Raw genomic sequence first — 22780 nt, forward strand, 5'->3', positions numbered from 1 at the left:
CACAGAGGATCATCCTGCAGACAGTTGCATCGAAGCTCCTCTCTGTGTTTCTGATCCTCAGATCGTTTTTTTCTTATAGGCTATCTTTATATCTTACCATTAAATGGACCACCTGACCTTCTCCCCCGAGTTTCCATGCTTTGCCGATCCCATCCGTATACATCTGGGTGATGCCACCAGTGCCGGCCTTGTTAACAGATTGCAGCAGCATAAAAGATGAGTTGAACCGGTGTCATCCCGGAGAGGGGGAGAAAGGGGCTGAGCAGTGAGGGTTCTCGCTCGGACGCCTCCTTTGTGCGTCTGTAAAGGAACCATTTAGTCCTGGCGGCAGTGGTCTATTCACACAGCCACCCCTGACAGCTGAGCTGCTAAAGCCCCCTCTCTCCAGTATAGGTTGTACACTGTAACAGAAAACTGTCATTTATACAGTAATTTTAGGTATTATCATCAATAATACACTCAAACGTTTTACTGCAGCATACTGTAAATGATGGTGCATTGTTTATTTCGAATGGTACTGTAATTCCACTTAACAGAATACAGCACCATACCATATCTTTGGAGTCCAAAAACCTGACCACTAGTGGGCACATGTTATTGTTGTTTCTGACTAACATATTTTGAGATGTGCCTTGGAAGAGGCTATATTTGTTTCTGTACAAATTTAACTCCTATTTGGCTATAGTGCTCTATCAATTTGAAATATATAAGGTACACATTGGAGTGTCGGCAAGTATTTTTTTTACAGTACACCTACTGTAATATAACCACTTAAGGCTTAACCTTAAATGGTTGAGCATTTTGCCTTGTTCTTTTGGTCTGTTTTGCCCAGTAGTTGCAGCCAGTTTGGAAGACTTTGTTAAGGCCTCTAGAAGTGCAAGTGATATAAAACATCAAATGTTCATTAATTAATCCATTATTAATGAATTCCGATTAAGGTAGTATATACTCTTTTTTTTATTACATTTTTTACAGTATAATACAATCAATTTTACGGTATTGTAGCCTACTGTCATTACACAGTATTTGCTTTGATAACTGCATTTATATTACAGTAGGAGTACTGTTTTTGTAATATTAAACACATAATTTTACTTGCCACTGAGCTACGTGTAAATTACTTTCAAATTCTTGGTAAGCTTAATGAGCAAAATGATTTACGTCAGGTTTTGTTTGAGCGAAATAAATAGCATAAATTGCTCCGGTGTTGATGAAAAGTAGATCGAGATAAAGCAGCCGATCAGTAACTGCACTTAAATCCATCTCTCCACATGTATTTATTTCTACGATTTGTTTCCACCAACCACATGTCTTGGGGGAAAATACATTTTTTATTTAGGATAGAGGAAGAGAAGGAGCTTTGTAGTTCATGTTAAACCAGCACAGACGGAAACAGAGATCTCCTCAGCTATCATTTACAATAAACCCCCCTTTCTCTGACAGCGCCATCTAAACAGAGTTCTATTCTGATTGGCTCTTATTTGAAGAAGCTCATGGGTTCTTTCAACTATTAAGTGCCTCCCCATCGCTCTAAAGGACATTATAATGCAAGGGTCCTCCTTTTTGAGCACAAATAGAATTTTCTTTCATTTGGAGGATATATAGCTTACTTAAAAATATATATATTTAAAGTTGTAAGGTAGACCACATTTGTAAGGTGGACCATATTTCGCACTGGAGCGGTGCGCCATGCTCTCTCACACCGATCTCCTGGATGCTCGGCTCGGTGAGTTATCATCGCAAAACTCCGGTCTTCAACTATACTGTAAGCTGGAGCAATTTCTAATCTAACAGTATTATGAAATTAAATTGACCCATTTGTCTTTGATGTTAGCCCGTTGCATCTTAGTAAAATAATTGTTTCAAAAACGAATAATTTCAATCCTGCCATGATGTTATGTGTAAATTCTGAAATGTTGATGTTGATTAAATGGAATTTGTGAGTCAAGCAGAGGATGGATTATATGTGTAACACTTTTAGAGGACTCGGATGAATAACAATTGCCTGTAATTTGACAAACATTTTACATTTCACTTCAGGGAATTAAGATGTTACCCTATACAGACAAATGTATAGCTCGTTCTTCAAACGCATAATTTCAGCAATTGCTGATTGTGTTTTATCCCTCACTCAAGGGTCTCAGAGTTGTTCTCTGCAGCGCTAACTGTGTTGCCATCTCTCTCGCTCTCTCTCTCTCTCCCCCCGGCAGGGATGAAGGATGCTGCGGAGCTGCTGGGGAACCGAGACCCGATGAAGTGCCGGATGAGCGGCGGGGTGGCGGACCAAGGAAACATGGACCCTGGCCCGGACACCGTGGAGGGGGCCACCTTGCTGCCCGGGGATGAAATCCCCACAGGTGGAGCCAACCAGCCGGGCATGCCGGTAAACAGTAAGGACACTGAGAAACAGCAGCAGCAACAGCAGCATAATTCTAGTCAGACTGCGAACCAGCAGAAACAGAAGCGGCATCGAACGCGCTTCACCCCAGCTCAGCTGAACGAACTGGAACGGAGCTTCGCCAAGACCCACTACCCAGACATCTTTATGCGTGAAGAGCTGGCGCTGAGGGTCGGCCTCACCGAATCCCGTGTGCAGGTAATCCCGTGTCCTGGGGTATTGATGTTTCTTTAGATTACATTTACCCACAAAATGTCCTGTTACATTTATATCATAAACATGTGAAATCACATAATGATTAGGCTACTCATACAAACATATGTTTTTTTATATATTTCTTAAAACGAATAAGCCTAAATTATATGCAAATGTGTTGGTTTTACAAAATGTGTTTATTAGCCTAACTATGCAATTCACTATTTGATATACTGTAGCCAAGGGAAGGCATTTAAAATTAAATGATAATAGTCCATCAACATTTTAAACAATTATTTAGCCTTGCTGTATATTTAATCTATATTGTTAGAATTAGGCAATACAAAGTGTCAATAACGCAATGAGCATAAAAACAACGTGTCCAATATGTATCAACATGTATCCAAGCAAATGTTCCACCCATATAAGAAAACAAGTAAACTTATTCTGATATTTAGCAATATGAACAGAATAACTGATGCACAATAGCATAACATTGATTTCGTTATTTTATAGGCTAAGGGGTAGGTGATTGAAAAGTAGAAAGACATCAGGGTCAGAAGCGTTGTCCATGGTGCTGGTGCACCTCCCCAACGCTTGCTGTTGCCCAACGTGTGCACGACTAATATCATGCCAAACCACAGTTCTACCAATGGCAGCGCTATTCCTTGTATATAATCCAGTTTAAATGAGTTTAATTAAATAAGAAACATGCTATTTTATAATTTATAATATTTACTCGATTCATTTCTAAACAATACTTGTTGTTGACGCTCACGGGAGAAGCTACCCTAAAGCCATATCTCTTTAGGGTAGTCGTTGTAAAAAATAAAACTAATTTGTGGCAGTCTATATATAGTAGTTCATTCCTCAAATAATGGAGGAAAGTTCATCTTGAAATAAAAACGATGCCTTGGAACTGTCTTCTCATTCAGCAAAGCATTGTTTGTATTAAGACCTAGCAAAGTACAATTAGAAATGCACATTGAACGTCACAGAGAAATAATAATCTTTTCCATAGTTTATGCACGGTGCCATAATGCTTTACGAAACATTTATAAGGGTAACCTACAAGGCTGCCTGCATGTTATCAATTGGAATATATTCATTGGCTTTTGTCTCTAACCTATACCTTTAGTGTGTCAAAAACCTCATACATATTTTGACATTTATTTTAATATTGTTTTTTATTTAGAATGGCATAGTCTAGGCCTATAACATAAAAACATTTTAATTACGTGGATGTATGCTGGATTTCTAAGACACTATAATAAAACCAAACACATTTTTATCAACCTATTTGTCTTGTTTATAAATTGACGGATTATTAACAAATGATGTGAAATTCATGCAAATTACCCTCATCGCAATAAAGTATATCATTACTCATGGCTACAATTAAGCCGTTTATATTATAAACAAACACTAAAGAAGTAGGAAACCAGGCCTATCTGATATCTAAACCTACATTTCTGCAAACAATGCATTAGATCTGCAGTGTAACTTCGCCCATTTGTTGCCGTCCTCTGGAATGGTCTATCAGCTACGTCTTAATAGGACGCTGTGCGAGACTATATTGTACTTTGTTAATGGAATGAGAAATTGCATTTTCTTTCCCCTCGAGTGTAATGGATTCGCACGGCGTTTCACGGCTGGCTGAAGGGAATGAGAGCGAGATTTTAGATTTAATACAGCGGCACAGACTCCCGGACCCGTGAACACATTAATCATGCCTGGTATAGTGATGAAATCTTCATAAAGCTCTATCCATAAGACCCTACAAGTATCCTGCCACGCACTGCGTGTGTGTGTGTGTTTTTCATAGACTTTAATGATTGTTTTAACAATTATTTAAACCACTGATTTGAGTATTTGTATTACGTAAATACAGTTTTAACCACTCTTAACGTCAGACGCTGCTTCCGTGCGAAGTTGGTTTAGAACGTTGTTTTAGATTCGAATTCCATATTATAGTAATGGATTTAATCGGAACGGTCCATAGACCACAGAGATCCTGTGCAATTACTGCTCCGATATATGATGCCTACCTACACAAGGTTCAGTTTAACGCCCCTTGCAGGTCTCGAACCCACAACCACTGCTAACTACTGCTCCAATAAGGGTTAACCCATAGGCAAGGTTCATTACATTATTTAAGTATATTAAAGCATATGAGGGCCAATTTCTAATGTTAATTTTTGAAATTGTACCTTATTTATCCAGGTTTAGTCTCTGACTAAATCAAATGTTAAAAACAAAGCTGGTAATTTGTAAGACTTTTGGATATCCCTCTATATTCATTTCCACGTTTAGCCTACAATAATAAATGCTATATGTTTGAAATGTGTTATGTAGCCTAACCTTTCTCATGCCCTCTTTCTTTTTCTCTCCAGGTGTGGTTCCAGAACCGCCGTGCCAAGTGGAAGAAGCGTAAGAAGACCACCAACGTGTTCCGCGCCCCTGGCACTCTTCTACCAACGCACGGCCTGCCTCAGTTCTCTGCTGCGGCTGCCATGGAGAACAGCCTGTGCTCCTTCCACGCCAACGACTCCCATTGGGCCACTGGGATGCACGGAGTGTCCCAGCTCCAGCTCCCCCCAGCCCTTGGCCGCCAGCAGGCGATGGCCCAGTCTCTTTCCCAGTGCAGCCTCGGGGCCGGCCCGCAGCACAACTCCATGGGCCTGTCCAACGGCCTCTCCTCCAATGGCCCAGGCCTGCAGTCCCACCTCTACCAGCCCCCGTTCCCCGGGATGCCCGCCTCCCTCTCCGGTCCAACGAACGTGTCAGGTTCGCCACAGCTGTGTAGCTCTCCGGACAGTGACATGTGGAGAGGGACAAGCATTGCCTCACTGCGACGCAAAGCGCTCGAGCACACAGTGTCCATGAGTTTCACTTAATGACGTTTGAAGATGACCCCCTTTGTTTAGCTTCTAGCTGTACCCCGCCATTTTAAGAAATACCTGTGTGAAGACTACTCAGGACTCAAAGTACTTCATGAGAATAACAATGAAATAGAATGGCCAGACTGGAGTCTGAGTTGTGTTCAGATGTCATAATAAAAAACCCAGAATGAAGTTGGCTTGTAAATTTGGTGAAGTGGACGTGAGAAATAGGCTAATTTACCTGCGTCTCAGAATGTCTGTTTATCTTAACGTCCATTTTCCCAAAAATGATTATATCACCTACTCATAATTATATTGTAATTATTTGGCCAAAAATCCTTGTCATTATCTGTTTTTCATTAGGTGTGGCTGTTGCACGCCGTAGGAAAGTAAGATATCATGTCAGTGAATTTCTTTGTTTTCTAAGCTGTTAAATGCTTTAAATTAAATTGGGAATCAAATTTCTAAATGCCACATGTACTGCATGTTTGAATGGGTCTGACGCATGCGCAGTGAAGTGGATTTGACCCCTGAAATAGCCTATTTTTCTTCTGCTGCCTCGTTACCGAAATGCCCACTTGTTCACTTCTTATGGATTTAAGAGAATGGAAATGGTGTAAGGACTGTTATGTAGACTCTGACTCTTTTTCAATATCCACACTAGCATAGGCTACTATGAAGAAATGTACCGGTCATGCATTCTAAGTGGTATATATAGGCCTAGCAATCTTTTTGTTTTACATCTATGCTGGGAAGTGCATAGAGTGCATAAGATTGTCTGGGAGTGGTATGATTGGGAGGAGAAAACGGAACATTTGCTGTTATTGGCAGAGAGACTTGGAACTATCTGTCTTATTTGTTAATTACTCAATTAACTACCTGCTGATAAAAAAAACTCCATTCTAACAAAACAGGCTGAAACTTCAGGCAGTTTTTTCAAACAGCCCTAACAATAATAGGTCATTTTCATAATTTTGCAGTATGATTGCAACCTAATAGTGTGGGAATATATATAAAACACAGAGGATCACGTTTTTGACAGACACTGGGACTTTAAGAAAGAAGAGTGAAAAAGAAACAAACAAACCAATTTCTACATAATCAGACTCATCTGCATGTGTTGGCCACGTGAAAAATGGGGGTATTAACATTTATAAGACAAGAAAAGGAACTTTTAAGTAACCTGTTCTAGGATGTTTTGTGTAGATAAAGCATTCTCGTACCCACTGGTCTGTTTGTGATTTGTTTTAACTTATTGTTTGTGCTTTTCTTAAATGTTTGATCTTACACCAAATTGCATCACAATGTTTCCTTGAAAGGCTTATATTAATTTATTGTAAATGGACAAATAAAATCATTTTCAAAAAGTCAAATTATGATTGGTTTATGTCTCAACATTAGCCTAGTGTTAGAGAAAATGTGGGCTCCTTTGTCACATTCTTCGTAAACAACTGATGGAGACTAAAAGTGAAATGCTTACTTATGGGCCCTTCCCAACAATGCAGAAAGAATAACATATAAATAATAGAAAAATAACAACACAAGGAATATATACACAAGAAGTAATGATAACTTGGCTACATACACTGGGCACCAGTTCAGAATCAATGTGCAAGGGTACAAGGTAATTGAGGAAGATATGTACAGTTGAAGTCGGATATTTACATGCACTTAGGATAGAGTCTTTAAAACTTGTTTTTCAACCACTCCACACATTTATTGTCAACAAACTATAGTTTGTACTATACTATACTTTGTGCATGACAAAAGTAATTTTGCCAACAATTGTTTACAGACAGATTATTTCACTTATTAATCACTGTATCACAATTACAGTGGGTCAGAAGTTTACATACACTAAGTTGACTGTGCCTTTAAACAGCTTGGAAAAATCCAGAAAATTATGTCATCACTTTTGAAGCTTCTGATAGACTAATTGACACCATTTGAGTCAATTGGAGGTGTACCTGTGGATGTATTTCAAGGCCTACCTTCAAACTCAGTGCCTCTTTGCTTGACATCATGGGCAAATCAAAAGAAATCAGCCAAGACCTCAGAAAATAAATTGTAGACCTCAAGAAGTCTGATTCATCCTTGGGAGCAATTTTCAAATGTCTGAAGGTACCACGTTCATCTGCACAAACAATAGTACACAAGTATAAACACCATGGGACCACACAGCCGTCATACCGCTCATGAAGGAGATGCTTTCTGTCTCCTAGAGATGAACCTTCATCAAAGTGCAAATCAATCCCAGAACAGCAGCAAAGGACATTGTGAAGATGCTGGAGGAAATAGGTACAAAAGTATCAGTAAAACGAGTCCTATATCGACATAACCTGAAAGGATGCCCAGCAAGGAAGAAGCCACTGCTCCAAAAGCCCCAGAAAAAAAGCCTGACAACGGTTTGCAACTGCACATGGGGGCAAAGATTGTACTTTTTGGAGAAATGTCCTCTGGTCTGATGAAATGTTATGTTTGGAGGAAAAAGGGGGGGGGTTGCAAGCCAAAGGACACCATCCCAACCATGAAGCACAGGGGTGGCAGCATCATGTTGTGGGGGTGCTTTGCTGCAGGAGGGACTGGTGCACTTCACAAAATAGATGGTATCATGAGGCAGGAAAATGATGTGGATATTTTGAAGCAACATCTCAAGACATCAGTCAGGAAGTTAAAGCTTGGTTGCAAATGGGTCTTCCAAATGGACAATGACCCCAAAAATACTTTCAAATTTGCGGCAAAATGGCTTAAGGACAACAAAGTCAAGGTATTGGACTGACCATCACAAAGGCCTGACCTCAACCCTATAGAAAACTTGTGGTCAGAACTGAAAAAGCATGTGCGAGCAATGAGGCCTGATTCAGTTACACCAGCTCTGTCAGGAGGAATGTGCCACAATTAACCCAATTTATTTTCAGAAGCTTGTGGAAGGCTACCTGAAATGTTTGACCCAAGTAAAAAAAAAATGTAAAGGCAATGCTACCAAATTCTAATTGAGTGTATGTAAAACTTCTGACCCACTGGGAACGTGATGAAAGAAATAAAAGCTGAAATAAATAATTATCTCTAATATTATTCTGACATTTCACATTCTTAAAATAAAGCGGTGATCTTAACTGACCTCAGACAGGGAATTTTTGCCAGGGTTAAATGTCAGGAATTGTGAAAAACTGAGTTTAAATATATCTGGCTAAGCTGTATGTTTTAACTTCCGACTTCAACTGTACATATAGGTAGGATGAAGTGACAAGGCAACAGGATAGATAATCAACAGGAACAGCAGCATATGTGATGAGTAAAATAAAAAGGATCAATGCAGGTAGTTAAATAGTTAACAAATAGCTACTCAGACTAACTTTTTAGCAGTCTTATGGTTTGGGCGTAGAAACTGTTCAGTGTCCTTTTGGTTCCAGATTTGGTGCATTGGTACCGCTTGCCATGCTGTAGCAGAGAGAACAGTCTATGACTTGGGTGGCTGGAATATTTGGCGATTTTTAGGGGACTTCCTCTGACACCGCCTGGTATAGAACTCCTGAATGGCAGGGAGCTCGGCTCCAGTGATGTACTGGGCCGTACACACTGCCCTCTGTTGCACCTTGAAGTCGGGTGCCAAGCAGTTGCCATTCCAAGCGGAGATGCAGCCAGTCAAGATGCTCTAAATGGAGCAGCTGTAGAGCGTTTTTAGGATCTGAGGGCCCGTGCCGAATAATTTCAGCATCCTGAGAGGGAAGAGGCATTGTCGTGCCCTCTTCATGACTGTGTTTGTGTGTTTGGATTATGATAATTCCTTAGTGATGTGGACACAGAGGAACTTGAAGCTCTCGACCTGCTCCACCACAACCCTTTTGATGTGGATGGGGGCATGCTAGGCTCTCCATTTCCTGTATTCCACAATCAGCTCTTTTATTTTGCTGATATTGAGGGAGAGGTTGCTGTCCTGGCACTACAATACCAGGTCTCTGACCTCCCTTTAGGCTGTCTCATTGTTTTTGGTGTTCAGGCCTACCAAACGTCGTGTCGTCAACAAACTTAATGATGGTGTTGGAGTCATGTGCGGCCACGCAGCTGTGGGTCAACAGGGAGCACAGGAGGGGGACTAAGCACGCACCCCTGAGGGGCACCCGTGTTGAGGTTCAGTGTGGTGGATGTGTTCTTGCCTACCCTCACCACCTGGGGGCGGCCCATCAGGAAGATCAGGATCAAGTTGCAGAGAGACGTGTTTGGGCTAGGGTCACTGGGCAGCTCGTGGCTGTGTTTCCCTTTGTAATCCATGACAGTTTGCAACCACTGCCCCATCCGACGAGCGCCAGAGCCTGTGTAGTAGGATTCGATAGGTGTGGCTCTACAAAGTATTAACTTAAGGGGGCTGAATAATTTTGCACGCCAAATTTTTCAGCTTTTGATTTGTTAAAAAAGTTTGAAATATCCAATAAATGTCGTTCCACTTCATGATTGTGTCCCACTTGTTGTTGATTCCTCACAAAAAATACAGTTTTATATCTTTATGTTTGAAGCCTGAAATGTGGCAAAAGGTCGCAAAGTTCAAGGGGGCCGAATACTTTCGCAAGGCACTGTAAGTGGAGAGACAACGATCGACAGCTGCCTCTGATTGGGAACCATACTGTGGGGGAGCACTGAAGCTCTGGTGCGCAGCCTTGGCACCACTCCTCCAGGCTGGATGACCACTTTAGCCCGGACCCTCCAGAGTGCAGGCACAGGTTGAACCGGGCTGTGGGTGAGCACTGGAGATCTGGTGCATACCACTCGCACCTCTCCCTTAGGCTCAATACCCACATTTGCCCGGCACGGGCGGAGCGCAGGCAGAGGACGCACTGCACCCTCCCAGTGCCTCTTGTGGCATGTCTTGTGGGGTATGCATGGGTGTCCGAGCTCTCCCCAGTATATCAAACAGCTTGAGGATTCAACATGTAAATACCTCTCATAAATACAAGTAGTGATGAAGTCAATCTATCAATCCACTTTGAGCCAAGAGAGATTGACATGCATATTATTAATGTTAGCTCTCTTTGTACATCCAAGGGCCAGCCGTGCTGCCCTGTTCTGAGCCAATTCCAATTTTCCTAGGTCTCTGTTTGTGGCACCTGACCACACGATTGAACAGTAGTCCAGGTGCGGCAAAATGAAGGCCTGTAGGACCTGCCTTGTTGATAGTGCTGTTAAGAAGGTAGAGCAGCGCTTTATTATGGACAGACTTCAATATGTTTTGACCATGACAGTTTACAATCCAGGGTTACTTCAAGCAGTTTAGTCACCAAAACTTGCTCAATTTCCACATGATTATTAAGATTTATATGAGGTTTAGTGTTTAGTGAATGATTTGTCCCACATACAATGCTTATAGCTTTTTAAAAATATATAGAACTAAATTACTTATTGCCACCCAATCTGAAACTAACTGCGGCTCTTAAGTGTTGCAGTAATTTCAGTCGCTGTAGTAGCTGAAATGTATAGTGTTGAGTCATCCGCATACTTTACTCAAAGCCAGTGGCATGTCTTTAGTAAAGATTGAAACAAGTAAAGGGTCTAGACAGCTGCCCTTGGGAATTCATTAACTTCCATTAACTTCTCTAGGGTAAGGGGGCAGCATTCGGAATTTTGGATGAAAAGCGTGCCCAAATTAAACTGCCTGCTTCTCGGGCCCAGAAGATATGATATGCATATAATTGGTTGATTTTAATAGAAAATACTCTAAAGTTTACAAAACTGTTAGAATAGTGTCTGTGAGTATATCACAACTGATTTGGCAGGCGAAAAACCTGAGAAAAATCCATTCAGGAAGTAGGATTTGTTTAGTTTTTGTAGTTTTCTATTCAATGCCATTATAGTATCCAGTTCCTATGCCTTCCACTAGATGTCAACCGTCTTTAGAAATTGTTTCAGGCTTGTATTCTGAATAATTAGGGAGTAAGAGCAGTCGGAATGAGTGGACCCTGCCGTGTCACAGAGCTTTTTCATGCACGCGACCGAGAGACTGCCTTTCTTGTTTACACTTTATATTGACCACGTTATTGTCCGGTTGAAATATTATCTATTATTTAGGCTAAAAACAACCTAAAAATTGAAAATAAACATCGTTTGACGTTTCTATGAACTTTACGGATACAATTTTGATTTTTTTTGTCTGCCTGTTGTGACTGCGTTTGAGCCTGTGGATTACTGAAGAAAACACACAAACAAAACGGAGGTTTCTGGATATAAAGAGAGACTTTATCGAACAAAACAAATATTTATTGAATAAATGAATGTCTTCTGAGTTCAACCATATGAAGATCATCAAAGGTAAGTGATTAATTTTATATCTATTTCTGACTTGTGTAACTATTCTACTCGGCTTGTAATGATTTGTCTGCTGGGGGATGTTCTCAAATAATCGTGAGGTATACTTTCGTCGGATTTACAAGAAGTTAACCTTTAAACCTATGTAAAATAGTTGTAACTTTGCTGAATTTTTATAATGAGTATTTCTGTATTTGAATTTGGAGCTCTGCAATCTCACTGGATGTTGGCCAGGTGGGACGGTAGCGTCCCACATACCCTTGAGAGGTTAAAGAACCCCCTCTGGGTTCTGTTAGACAGGTAACTCTTTATCCACAATATAGCAGGGGGTGTAAACCATAACACATGAATGTCATCTGTTGCTAGCAAATTATTGATTTCATGAACCTTGTTTCTTAAACTACAGCAGACTATGATTGATAGTGTCAAAAGCCGCACTGAATTTGAACAAAACAGCACTCAATCTTTTTATTATCAGTTTATCTCAGCCAATCATCAGTAATTTGTGTAGGTGCTGTGTTGAATGTCCTTCCCTATAAGCGTGCTGAAAATGCTGTTTGTTTACTGTAAAATAGCATTGTACCTGGTCAAACACACTTTTTTCCAGAAGCTTACTAAGGGTTGGTCACAGGCTGATTGGTCGGCTATTTGAGCCAGTATAGGAGGGCTTTACTATTCTTAGATAGCAGAAATTACTTTTGCTTCCCTCCAGGCCTGGGGGCACACACTTCCTAGTAGGCTTAAATGAAATAATATGGCAAACTGGAGTGGCAATATCGTCCGCTATTATCCTCAGTAATTTTCCATCCAAGTTGTCAGAACGGTGTCGCTTGTCATTGTTGATAAACTTTTTTCACCTCTTCCAAAATCAAAATGCTTGTCTTTCATTATTTGGTCATATATACTTGGATGTGTAGTGTCAGCGTTTGTTGTTGGCATGTCATGCCTAAATTTGCTAATCTTGCCAATGAAAAAATCATTAAAGTAGTTGGCAAGGTCAGTTGGTTTTGTGATGAATGAGCAATCTGATTCAATGAATAATGGAGATGAGTTTGCCTTTTTTCTCAAAATTTAATTTTATGTGCTCCAAAGGTTTTTACTGTTATTCTTTATGTCATTTATCTTTGTTTCATAAGTGTAGATTCTTCTTCTTTCTATTCAGTTTAGTCACATTATTTCTCAATTTGCAATACGTTTGTCAATCGGCCAGACTTATTTGCAATTCCTTTTTCCTCATCCCTCTCAACTATTACGTTTCAATTCCTCATCAGTCTATGGGGATTTAACCGTTTTTACAGTCATTTTCTTAATAGGTTCATGCTTATTAGTAAATGGAATTAGCAATTTCATAAATGTGTCAAGTGCAGCGTCTGTTTGCTCCTCATTACACACCACGGACCAACACATATTATTTACATCAACAACATAGGAATCACTACAAAACTTATTGTACAATATATTAGGCCCAGCCTTAGGAACGGGTTTTCCTAGACATGGCTACTATATTGTGATCACTACATCCGATGGATCTGGACACTGCATTCAAGCAAATTTCTGGAGCATTTGTATAAAGATGTAATCAATACATGTTGATGATTTCATTCCTGTGCTGTTTGTAACTACCCTGGTAGGTTGACTGAGAACTTAAACAAGGTTGCAGGCACAGGTCACACTTTGACACTTTTTCTTGATTAGACAGCTTGATGAAAGCCAGTCAATATATAAATCACCCAGAAAATATACCTCTCTGTTAATATCACATACATTATCAAGCAGTTCACAAATGTTACCCAGATACTGACTGTTAGCACTTGGTGGTCTATAGCAGCTTTCCACAAGAATGGGCTTTAGGTGAGGCAGATGAGCCGGTAGCCATATTACTTAAACACTATTTAAATTAAGATGAGATCCTCTCTAATCTTTACAGGAATGTGGTTCTGCATATGAACAGCAACACCTAATGGTCTTTTCTGTAAAGGTTATAACCTTGTATTGCTACCACTGTATCAAAGATTTTTATCTAAGTGAGTTTCAGAGTTAGTCAGAATATGAATGTCATCTGTTACTAGCAAATTATTGATTTCATGAACCTTGTTTCTTAAACTACAAATGTTAATGTGGTCTACTTGTAGCACTTTTCTGGTATGAGTACTTGTTTTCATTGATTTACTGGGAAGCTTAGCAGAAGTAGATGTTTTCATGTCATTTTTGTTAGTGCAGGGTGAGCTGCACACAGTAGACTTCCTATTAGGGCACACCACCTCAGTGCTAACAATATAAATCCAGTTCATAGGTACATGATTACTGCATACAATAGTAGTAGGATCAGCGGAGACATTCAGGTCAGTGAGAGGGACATAAATTAGGTTACTTACATTGTGTCTACCAACACCCCTGGGATAATGTACATTTGCTGAAGCATTTTGAAAACAGCGTCACAATGGTAGGGATTAACTGAGCTGGGCCTGGGTCATTGATAAATCATTGTCTCAACGCTGCCTTATAATGCCGTGAAAGGATCCAGGAACCCAAATGATTTGGGTGGATCCCATCCTCCTTATAAAACATGTTTTGTTCTCAAAGGTATCAAAATTGTCAACAAAAGTTAATACATTGAGCTGCAATAATCGCGTAGCAAGTTGTGAAGAGAAAGAATCCTTCTAAAGCGTTCAATGCCATGATTCAGAGAGGGCACAGGGCGTCTTTTGTTAGTGTCTAGCAGAGAGTCAATCAGCTCTTTAAAACCCAGTTTCAACTGTTCAGAGCTGCCCTTCATAATGTAATTAAAACCCACAACGACTACGATAGAATCGATTTCAATGTCCTGACATAGTACTTCGGGTGCAGCTTAGTAATGTCATTTACTCGAGCTCTGGGATAGGACATTGTTTTTGCACCAAGAACGGTCACATTTCTTACCATGGAGCTGCCCAAAATCACAGCTGGTGTGAAGGATGAGGAAATCCGCCCACACACACGCTTCACAAGATTCAGAGAACCCTTTATGGATGGGCGCGAGCCCGTTGCTCCCGATGCCTGGTGCAGGCCTCCGACAGATGGAGAAACCCCCCTCAAGCCAGAGCAGGGATGGAAGGTTGCCGATGTCGACTTTGTAATTGTAGGAGTAGGCACTGCGGCCGCAGACACAGGTACCCCCAGTGACAAAGGTGCAGGAAGATCACTCTCAAGGATGGCAAAACTATTAGTTGTTTCTATCCACTCTGGGCCTCTTGTTGGGAGTGAAGACAGCTTTGTGGGAGACCACTGTCTTCGGCTTTGACGGCTCGTGATATGCGGCCATCGATGACTGCCATGCTCCTCTTGCTGTGCTCCATCGACTACTCTATCAGATGGGGGAGCTCCAGGTAACACTGGCCAGTTGGATAACGACAAACCACAAGGCGGAGATGCATCCAACAAGTGTGAACGCCATCCAGCCACTGGTGTAGAAAAGGTAAATATTCCACTCTGTGTTTTCCCCAGTTTCTTACGTAGGCTGGCGACCTGCGTGATCAAGGAAGCCAACTGCAGGCTTTAATCCTCGGCAAGCAAACAATTGCCGCATTGGAACTCTGAGTGATCCGGTTTGTCCCAAAACAAAGCATAGTAGATACAGCTCCTACAGCGCTGGAACCATTGATTTATTTCTCCAGACAATGAGGGCTCCATCGCAAACCTCGTCTGGGACTAACTTCACTAGCTTGATGGCTAGCAGCTTAGCGGCTCTGTCAAGCAGGCTTCAACCTGTCTGTTAAGCGGGATTCCGGGACAAGAAATAGCGGTCATAGCTGTTAAAAGCTAACTGCGTCGTGGAATCCATGCAAAAACAAGTTTGGTATTTATATTTTACAAATACTGGTTATGTTTTAGTAAAAAATAATAAACCAAGTGTTTCCAGCATACAGTGTTCAGTTACACACTCTGATGACGTCACTTGTGTCATTCAATGATTTGTTTTACTGCTATTAAATCCAGTGTGCTAAATTTGATTTACATTTACATTTACATTTAAGTCATTTAGCAGACGCTCTTAGTCTAAACTAGTTCAAATTCAAATGTAAATGAATTGTTTTAAACCTTTTAGACCCCAGTAGAATTCTAGAATGCTGCTGTAGATTAGTTTTATCTTGACAAATTCTCAGTGATTTCCTCACACATTTCAAACAAACACACTCAAAACCAAGAACAAATTACAATTACAAGTTAACTCAGTTTTAAAAAGCACAAACTCTTCTTTAATATGATACCACATTCATTTCAATAGGAATAACCCTATCTGTTTCCCATTGGGAAATATAAAAAAAAGATTAACAATCTGTAATGGATTACATTTACTTTGTGCATCTTCTCTTTGGTGTCATAAACAATCTTTGGTTCCTGTCTGTCTGATCGAGAGAGGAGAGGGAGGGCCCCCTCCGGAGGAACATCTGGCAGAATGCCCAGAATATGTTCTTTAAGTCAAGATAGACGGAGCCAGTCACATGTGTGAACCGATCCAATGAATCATGTTGATGTAGGTTTAGATAGCAGTATATAAGGCTCTATGCTCTTTTAGAGCGCACTTCAGACCGGTACTTATGCATATAAGTTTGACTGTGACCTCCCCAGCTTGCTGACAACAAAGAGTGATTAATTTAATATCGACTTTGGTGTCCTATGTAAGATTTTCCATACACAACAAACAACTTTAGTATTTAAGTATTTAAATTGTAGTACATTTGACCAAATTACTCAATCAAAATGTACCAACTACAATATATTATACTTATAAATATTATTTACATATACTGTGCATATTCAAAGAATATATATCAAAAAGTTGACCAGGGGACAATATTTAGAAATGTTTTCAAAACCCACACAAAGTACTCTATTGAATTGTCAAAGATTATTGTTACAATGTTAAAATGGAAACAACATTTCAAAATGTAGACAACCTCTCCCAATACCATTTATTAGAAACCAGGCCTGACACAAAATGTAGAAATAGTACTTTGACAACAATTTTGTGAACGCAACTAGTATTACATAGATAAAAAGCACAACTGTTCAGAGACTATTTTAAAACACACAATTCCCCTAAAAGATTTGTAGTAAAAAGGAACGTCACACTGTCATATGAGTGTTTGCAATTAGCCTACAACATGCCATGGAACTTGTTGAAGCATGGCCCCATTCTACAAAGTGGCAAAACATTTTTAAGTAATACCGACAACAATTCAGTAAATGCAACAAGTATTAGAGACAGATAAAGAGAGAAGGTAAAAAACACTAAATATTGGTCTAGATTCATATTTTGTTCAGATTTTCAGGTTCAGACTTTCATTGTTCATATTTCACATTGTCACTTTAGTGTTTGGATTTAGCCTACAACATGTTTTGGAGCTTCTGGAAGCACAGCCCCATCTTGCAAAGTGGGATTGAACACATAGAACCCAAAGGTTTCTACACATCTCCCACTCTTTGCCCTGCGTTCACTCCGGAGGCACACCTTCAAACTTCACCAGGGAGTGGCCTGCTTTCATCATGAGTTACAACTCGATCCACACCCCCTGGTGTCACACTCTTGGCTCCCACTTCCTGCCACTGTATCCATCACAAAGCGAATGCACAAGTTGCATTTTGAATGCCTTCAGGGACACACGGCTGCAGTTTCTGGGAAGGGGCCTTTGCAGGGTCCCCCACACAATGTAAGCATTGATAATTGCAATGTTGAGCATCCCCCAAAACACATACTTCCAATATTTCCTTCCTGTGCATCAAACATTACAGTAGCCCCTAAATTGGCCAACATGGCCATTTTCTTGTTGTAATCCATGACCAGCTCTGGAACATATATCAGTTTGTTCTGCCTGTATTTTGATACTGGTTTTAGGGTGTCATTCCCTGATCTGTTAGAACATAGAATGTACGCATCTCATTTGTCCCTCAAGTGGCACGCCATAACATTATCCGCAGACCATTTTAGACTCTGACCTCTGTGGCACTTGCCCTCCATAATGATCTCCGGGAAATTCTTCCTATTGGGATTTAATGTGTCACAATAGTTGTGTGTCAGTGTGTGTCAGCAATAGTGTGTGTTAGTGTGTGACAACTCTGTAGGCTAAGGGCAGGCACACTCCACGGAAACGTAGGCTGGGCTGTTGCCCCCATAGATACCCCTCTCTGGTGTGCTCTCCCTCCTCCTCCACTCCCCCCTCTAATCATCTCCAACTCCTCCTCCCTGCCATCTGGTGCTGATCCCTGACTCTTCCCATCACTCCTGTCACACACACACAGAGAGAGAGAGAGAGAGAGAGAGAGAGAGAGAGAGAGAGAGAGAGAGAGAGAGAGAGAGAGAGAGAGAGAGAGAGAGAGAGAGAGAGAGAGAGAGAGAGAGAGAGAGAGAGAGAGAGAGAGAGAGAAGCAGAGCAAATATGATATAACTGTGGTCAAGAACATCATCTTTCTCTCTCTCTTCTTCCTCTCTCTTTTTTTCTCAACCATACACATACTCTCTTCCTAACAATCACATCTTAGGGATTTCTGTAAACAATTGTGTGGTACAGTTACGCCTCCCATTCCACTCACTCACTCAAAACAGTATCCTCATGATACTATACACTCACACACACGCACAGTAAACAGTATCATCATTATGCTATACAGCACTTTCAATCAACATTATTTTATGAACCCCTTAGTGGCCAAATTGTTTCTCAGTTCATGGTGTGCACATGTACTATATGTCAGACTGACGGATAACGAGACAGGATAGAGTACACAAAAATACATTAATGAATACAGTATGTTCATGGAGGTCCAGCGGTGTCAGATTATAACCGTAAAGGCTAAACAGTATAGGGTACACACACTTCAAGACCCATGGTCAGATGGCTTTTTATAGATGGAAGGAGTATGTGGCACAAAGTACTTGGCACAACTGTCAAAGTATTTATGTGGCACAACTGTTTACAGATTCAACACATCATCAACTATTGTTTATTTATTTAGGATGTTGAAAGTAAAAGATTACAAAGATGACACTATGTGCCATTTAGCCAAACAGGTTAAGAATAACTCTTCATGTATTTCAATGGGCAAAGTTAGCCGGTTGTCTAGGGAGGGAGTGAGACAGCGTCACTAGCAAAGCACAATTTTTGCCTCCAGTCAGCTCTTGTTTTCTTGACTAACAGACTAACTACAGGGTTCGCCAATATTAGCCGATTAGTTACGAAGCTGGGACAGTTTCCAAATGAATAGCATCCGTAGAAAAAGGAAAAACAACCAACTTGTCAGCTTACTATGCAAACAAATATCACTGCAACTCAATACCATATGAGCTCCACTGTGCAGGCTTCTACCATAACACAACAGCTAAGATGTCAAATTATAGGAAAATGAGGCAATGTATGGCCTATGAATATCTGTACCTAGCAAATATGACAAACCTTAGCCTAAACCCAACAGATAAGCATAAATTGTCAATCAAATGTACATTTTGGCAGCTAGTTAGCTGGTTTTCTGCTTGAAAGTTACAGCTGAGGTTGACGATTTGTAGGCCCAGCCCAAATGTACCACCACAAAGCTTTTCTGACCTGACAGATAAACTAGCTTAGCTAACTAGCTATAGCATTCAGCTTGGGCCATTTCCATAGTAATTACATTGGTAATCAGTTGACTATATAAAGCTAAACACTACAACTATTTCCATGAGACAGAGAGCAATCATCCGAGCTCCACCGCTGATGTGTTCACCTTTACCAACCAATCGATCATGACAGGATTTGCTAATCTGAGCACTATTCCCCAAGTTTCACAGCATCAAACATCGACAACACCAAACATGTATCTGCTATTTACTTATTTCACTCACCTCCAAATCATCATCACTTTCAAAGTCCAAGGATGTGTCCGAATCTGTTTCACCAACCAATACAATACCAAATACAAATACCAAATACAGCCTCTTCCAAAGTGAAGTCATGAGTGCTTCCGTGCTGTCCTTTGAGTAATGAAGTGAAAAATACTTTGAAAAATCAAATGATGGCATACCCTGCTTCCGGTTTCTAGTTGATGACAACAGCCATGCGAATATGACAACAGGTTATTTTGCGATACCATTTGCAGCCACTTACGTAATTTCAAGAAAGGCCGTCAACGGCTTCTATGGGTTCTAAAGGAATATTATTAATTTAAAGAAATTCTTGTTTTAACCCTATCGAAAACCTTAACCTGCAACTTTGAAATTTGAAGTTTGGAGAAACCTGGATAATTGTCTAATTCTGTATTGAAACTGTGAGAGCATGTTGCGTAATTTCCTGTTCGTTTCAAGTGATTCACTTTAGTTGCTCCATATCATTGCAGACAGTACATTTAAAACAAGTTTTTGCTGATATTCAATCACTCCCCTATATTCACAGTTCTTAGGCCTTTCAGAACATTATGCATTATATAATTTCAACATAATTATTGTCAGTCGTATTGTATCATATAGTAAATGATTGAAATAAAATCGCTATTATATACTTACCATGGTATTTATCCACTTGAACCCATGAGCTCTGTTCCAATATCCACAGCAGGGTGGGGCTCAACTGAAATGGAAGGCAGTCAAATCAGGAAATAAACCACATCTCATTACATCTCAATAATGCTGTGGGACAATTGAAGATACTCTTTGAAGAGCTAGGGTTTCAGATGTTTTCAGAAGATGGGCAGGGACTCTGCTGTCCTAGCTTCAGGGGGAAGCTGGTTCCACCACCCTTACAAAAATGAAATTGTTGCTGCAAACTTCCCGCAAGTTTGTGCACACTTTCTGTAAACTAAATAGTGCGCAACAACATGTTGCTAGAAGTTTGCAAACGTTTGCCACTAGTGATGAATCTGCGGGCAAACCTTTGGCAGCAATAATATTTATTTCCACTAGTGGCATATAGTTTTCCAGAAGCCGTTTCTGGTGAACAAATGAGTTCCAAGACCAGTAACTGTTGGTGACCAATCAAGGGGATTAGAAACATCTGTTGGAAAATGGAAACCAAGCTATGTAGCTAGCTACTGTACCTACCTAAGTTGTCTGGTGAGTGTATAACTTAACATATTAATTAAACTTCCTAATAAACTTTAACATTGTTTTATTTAATTAAATGATGCCTAGTTAGCAAGGCCATGTTTTATGGGAGAGAGTGAAACACATTTTGTTGATATCAGTTTCAATATGTCAATGCCACTGACTGACTGGTAGCGACGAGCTAGATAACATTAGCTATCATATTTTTGCACAGTTCATGTGACAGGTAGCTAGCTAACAAATTATCACACATTTTTAGGTGAATATGTTTTTTAACACCAATATGCATATAAATATGCTAGTGTCACAGTTCAGTAGCAGTTGACCAAGTGTCATGTCATAAATATTTTTGAAATATCTATGTAAAGGTTAAGTTGTCTATTGTTTAAAAAAAAAAGTAATGTGTGCTTTACTACAGATCGCTCAGGATTTCCACATTTAAAACCTCTTAAGGTTACCCCTTACTTTTTCGAACATTCTGTTAAAAATCGCGCAACATTTCAGCGTCCTGCTACTCATGCCAGGAATATAGTATATGCATATGATTAGTATGTGTGGATAGAAAACACTCTGACTGTAACGGCGTTCGTTTGTAGAAAGAGAGTCGGACCGAAATGCAGCGTGGTGGTTACTCATGTCTTTAATGAATGAAATGACGATACATGAAAATAACGTAATATACAAAAACAACCAAACGGAACGTGAAACTTAATTACAGCCTATCTGGTGAAACTACACAGAGACAGGAACAATAACCCACGAAATACACAGAGAAACCCAGGCTACCTAAATACGGTTCCCAATCAGAGACAACGAGAATCACCTGACTGATTGAGAACCGCCTCAGGCAGCCAAGCCTATACAACACCCCTACTCAGCCACAATCCCAAATACTACAAACCCCAATACGAAAATACAATAAACCCATGTCACACCCTGGCCTGAACAAATAATTAAAGAAAACACTAAATACTAAGACCAAGGCGTGACACTGACGTTTCTAAAATTGGTTAAATCACGGCTGTGACTATAACAGAGCGTGTGTTTCATCGAAAAGCGCAAGAAAAACTGTTCACCGAAAACTGGAGAAATATCCATGCGCCACTTGCATGTATTGTCTATGGGAAAGCAAATTACATGGGGCTGAGATTGCAAGTCCTACAGCTTCCACACGATGTCGCCAGTCTTGTCAATTGCCTGGGCTTTGTTTCTTGGTCAAACGAGTAAGAGAGAGCCCATTCCTCCCGGTCTCCGACAGGATGTTTTGGAGGAGAAATTTTCGACCATGATTTGAAGACATGGAGCTATTGAATAGACATCGCCCCGTGATCAATTTGATAGATTATTAACGTTTACTAATACCTAAAGTTGGATTACAAAAGTATTTCGAAGTGTTTTGTGAAAGTTTATCGTCGACTTTTTTAATGTTAAAAAATGACGTTGCGTTTTAAAACTGTGTTTTTTCCTGGATCACACACTTTTCATAGATCGATATTTAGGGTATATATGGGCCGATTTAATCGAAAAAAAAGACCCAATAGTGATGTTTATGGGACATCTAGGAGTGCCAACAAAGAAGCTCGTCAAAGGTAATGTTTTATATTTTATTTCTGCGTTTTGTGTAGCGCCGGCTATGCTAATTATTTTGTTTACGTCCCCTTCAGGTATTTCGGGGTGTTGCATGCTATCAGATAATAGCTTCTCATGCTTTCACCGAAAAGCATTTAAAGAATCTGACTTGTTGGCTGGATTCACAACGAGTGTAGCTTTAATTCAGTATCCTGCATGTGTGTTTTAATGAACGTTTGAGTTTTAATGGCATATATTATTAGATAGATAGGGAAATTAAATGATGGCATTTTGTAAACCTTGAATGAAGGGAACAGCATTCCAATATCAATTATGCATAACTGCACACTTCAAGGCATCAGAGAAGGTTTCCATCCAATTTGCAACAGA

General features: G+C 40.2%; 1 protein-coding gene across 2 annotated transcripts; it reads left to right on the forward strand.

Moving 5' to 3' along the window:
* The first annotated feature begins 1573 nt into the window (after window positions 1-1573).
* On the forward strand, window positions 1574-6832 carry LOC118394289 (homeobox protein orthopedia B-like). Of its 2 annotated transcripts, none has more exons than XM_035787493.2 (3): window positions 1574-1765; window positions 2211-2596; window positions 4987-6832. In XM_035787493.2, exons 1-3 carry the CDS (start codon window positions 1690-1692, stop codon window positions 5488-5490), a joined length of 966 nt encoding a protein of 321 aa, XP_035643386.1. In that variant the 5' UTR covers window positions 1574-1689; the 3' UTR covers window positions 5491-6832. The 2 variants fall into 2 exon arrangements, with proteins under 2 accessions (XP_035643386.1, XP_035643387.1); XM_035787494.2 differs by having other exon boundaries at window positions 1574-1726.
* Window positions 6833-22780: the final 15948 nt, after the last annotated feature.

This window comes from Oncorhynchus keta, chromosome 14 (assembly GCF_023373465.1).
Source record: "Oncorhynchus keta strain PuntledgeMale-10-30-2019 chromosome 14, Oket_V2, whole genome shotgun sequence".
Lineage (NCBI taxonomy): Eukaryota > Metazoa > Chordata > Actinopteri > Salmoniformes > Salmonidae > Oncorhynchus > Oncorhynchus keta.

Bases quoted from the DNA above. Each gene is read 5' to 3' on its own strand.
- LOC118394289 (XM_035787493.2), top strand. From the start codon at position 1,690: ATGCTCTCTCACACCGATCTCCTGGATGCTCGGCTCGGTGAGTTATCA. The intron at 1,766-2,210 runs GTAAGCTGGAGC...TCCCCCCGGCAG, and splicing joins CTCCGGTCTTCAACTATACT to GGATGAAGGATGCTGCGGAG. The intron at 2,597-4,986 runs GTAATCCCGTGT...TTTTCTCTCCAG, and splicing joins TCACCGAATCCCGTGTGCAG to GTGTGGTTCCAGAACCGCCG.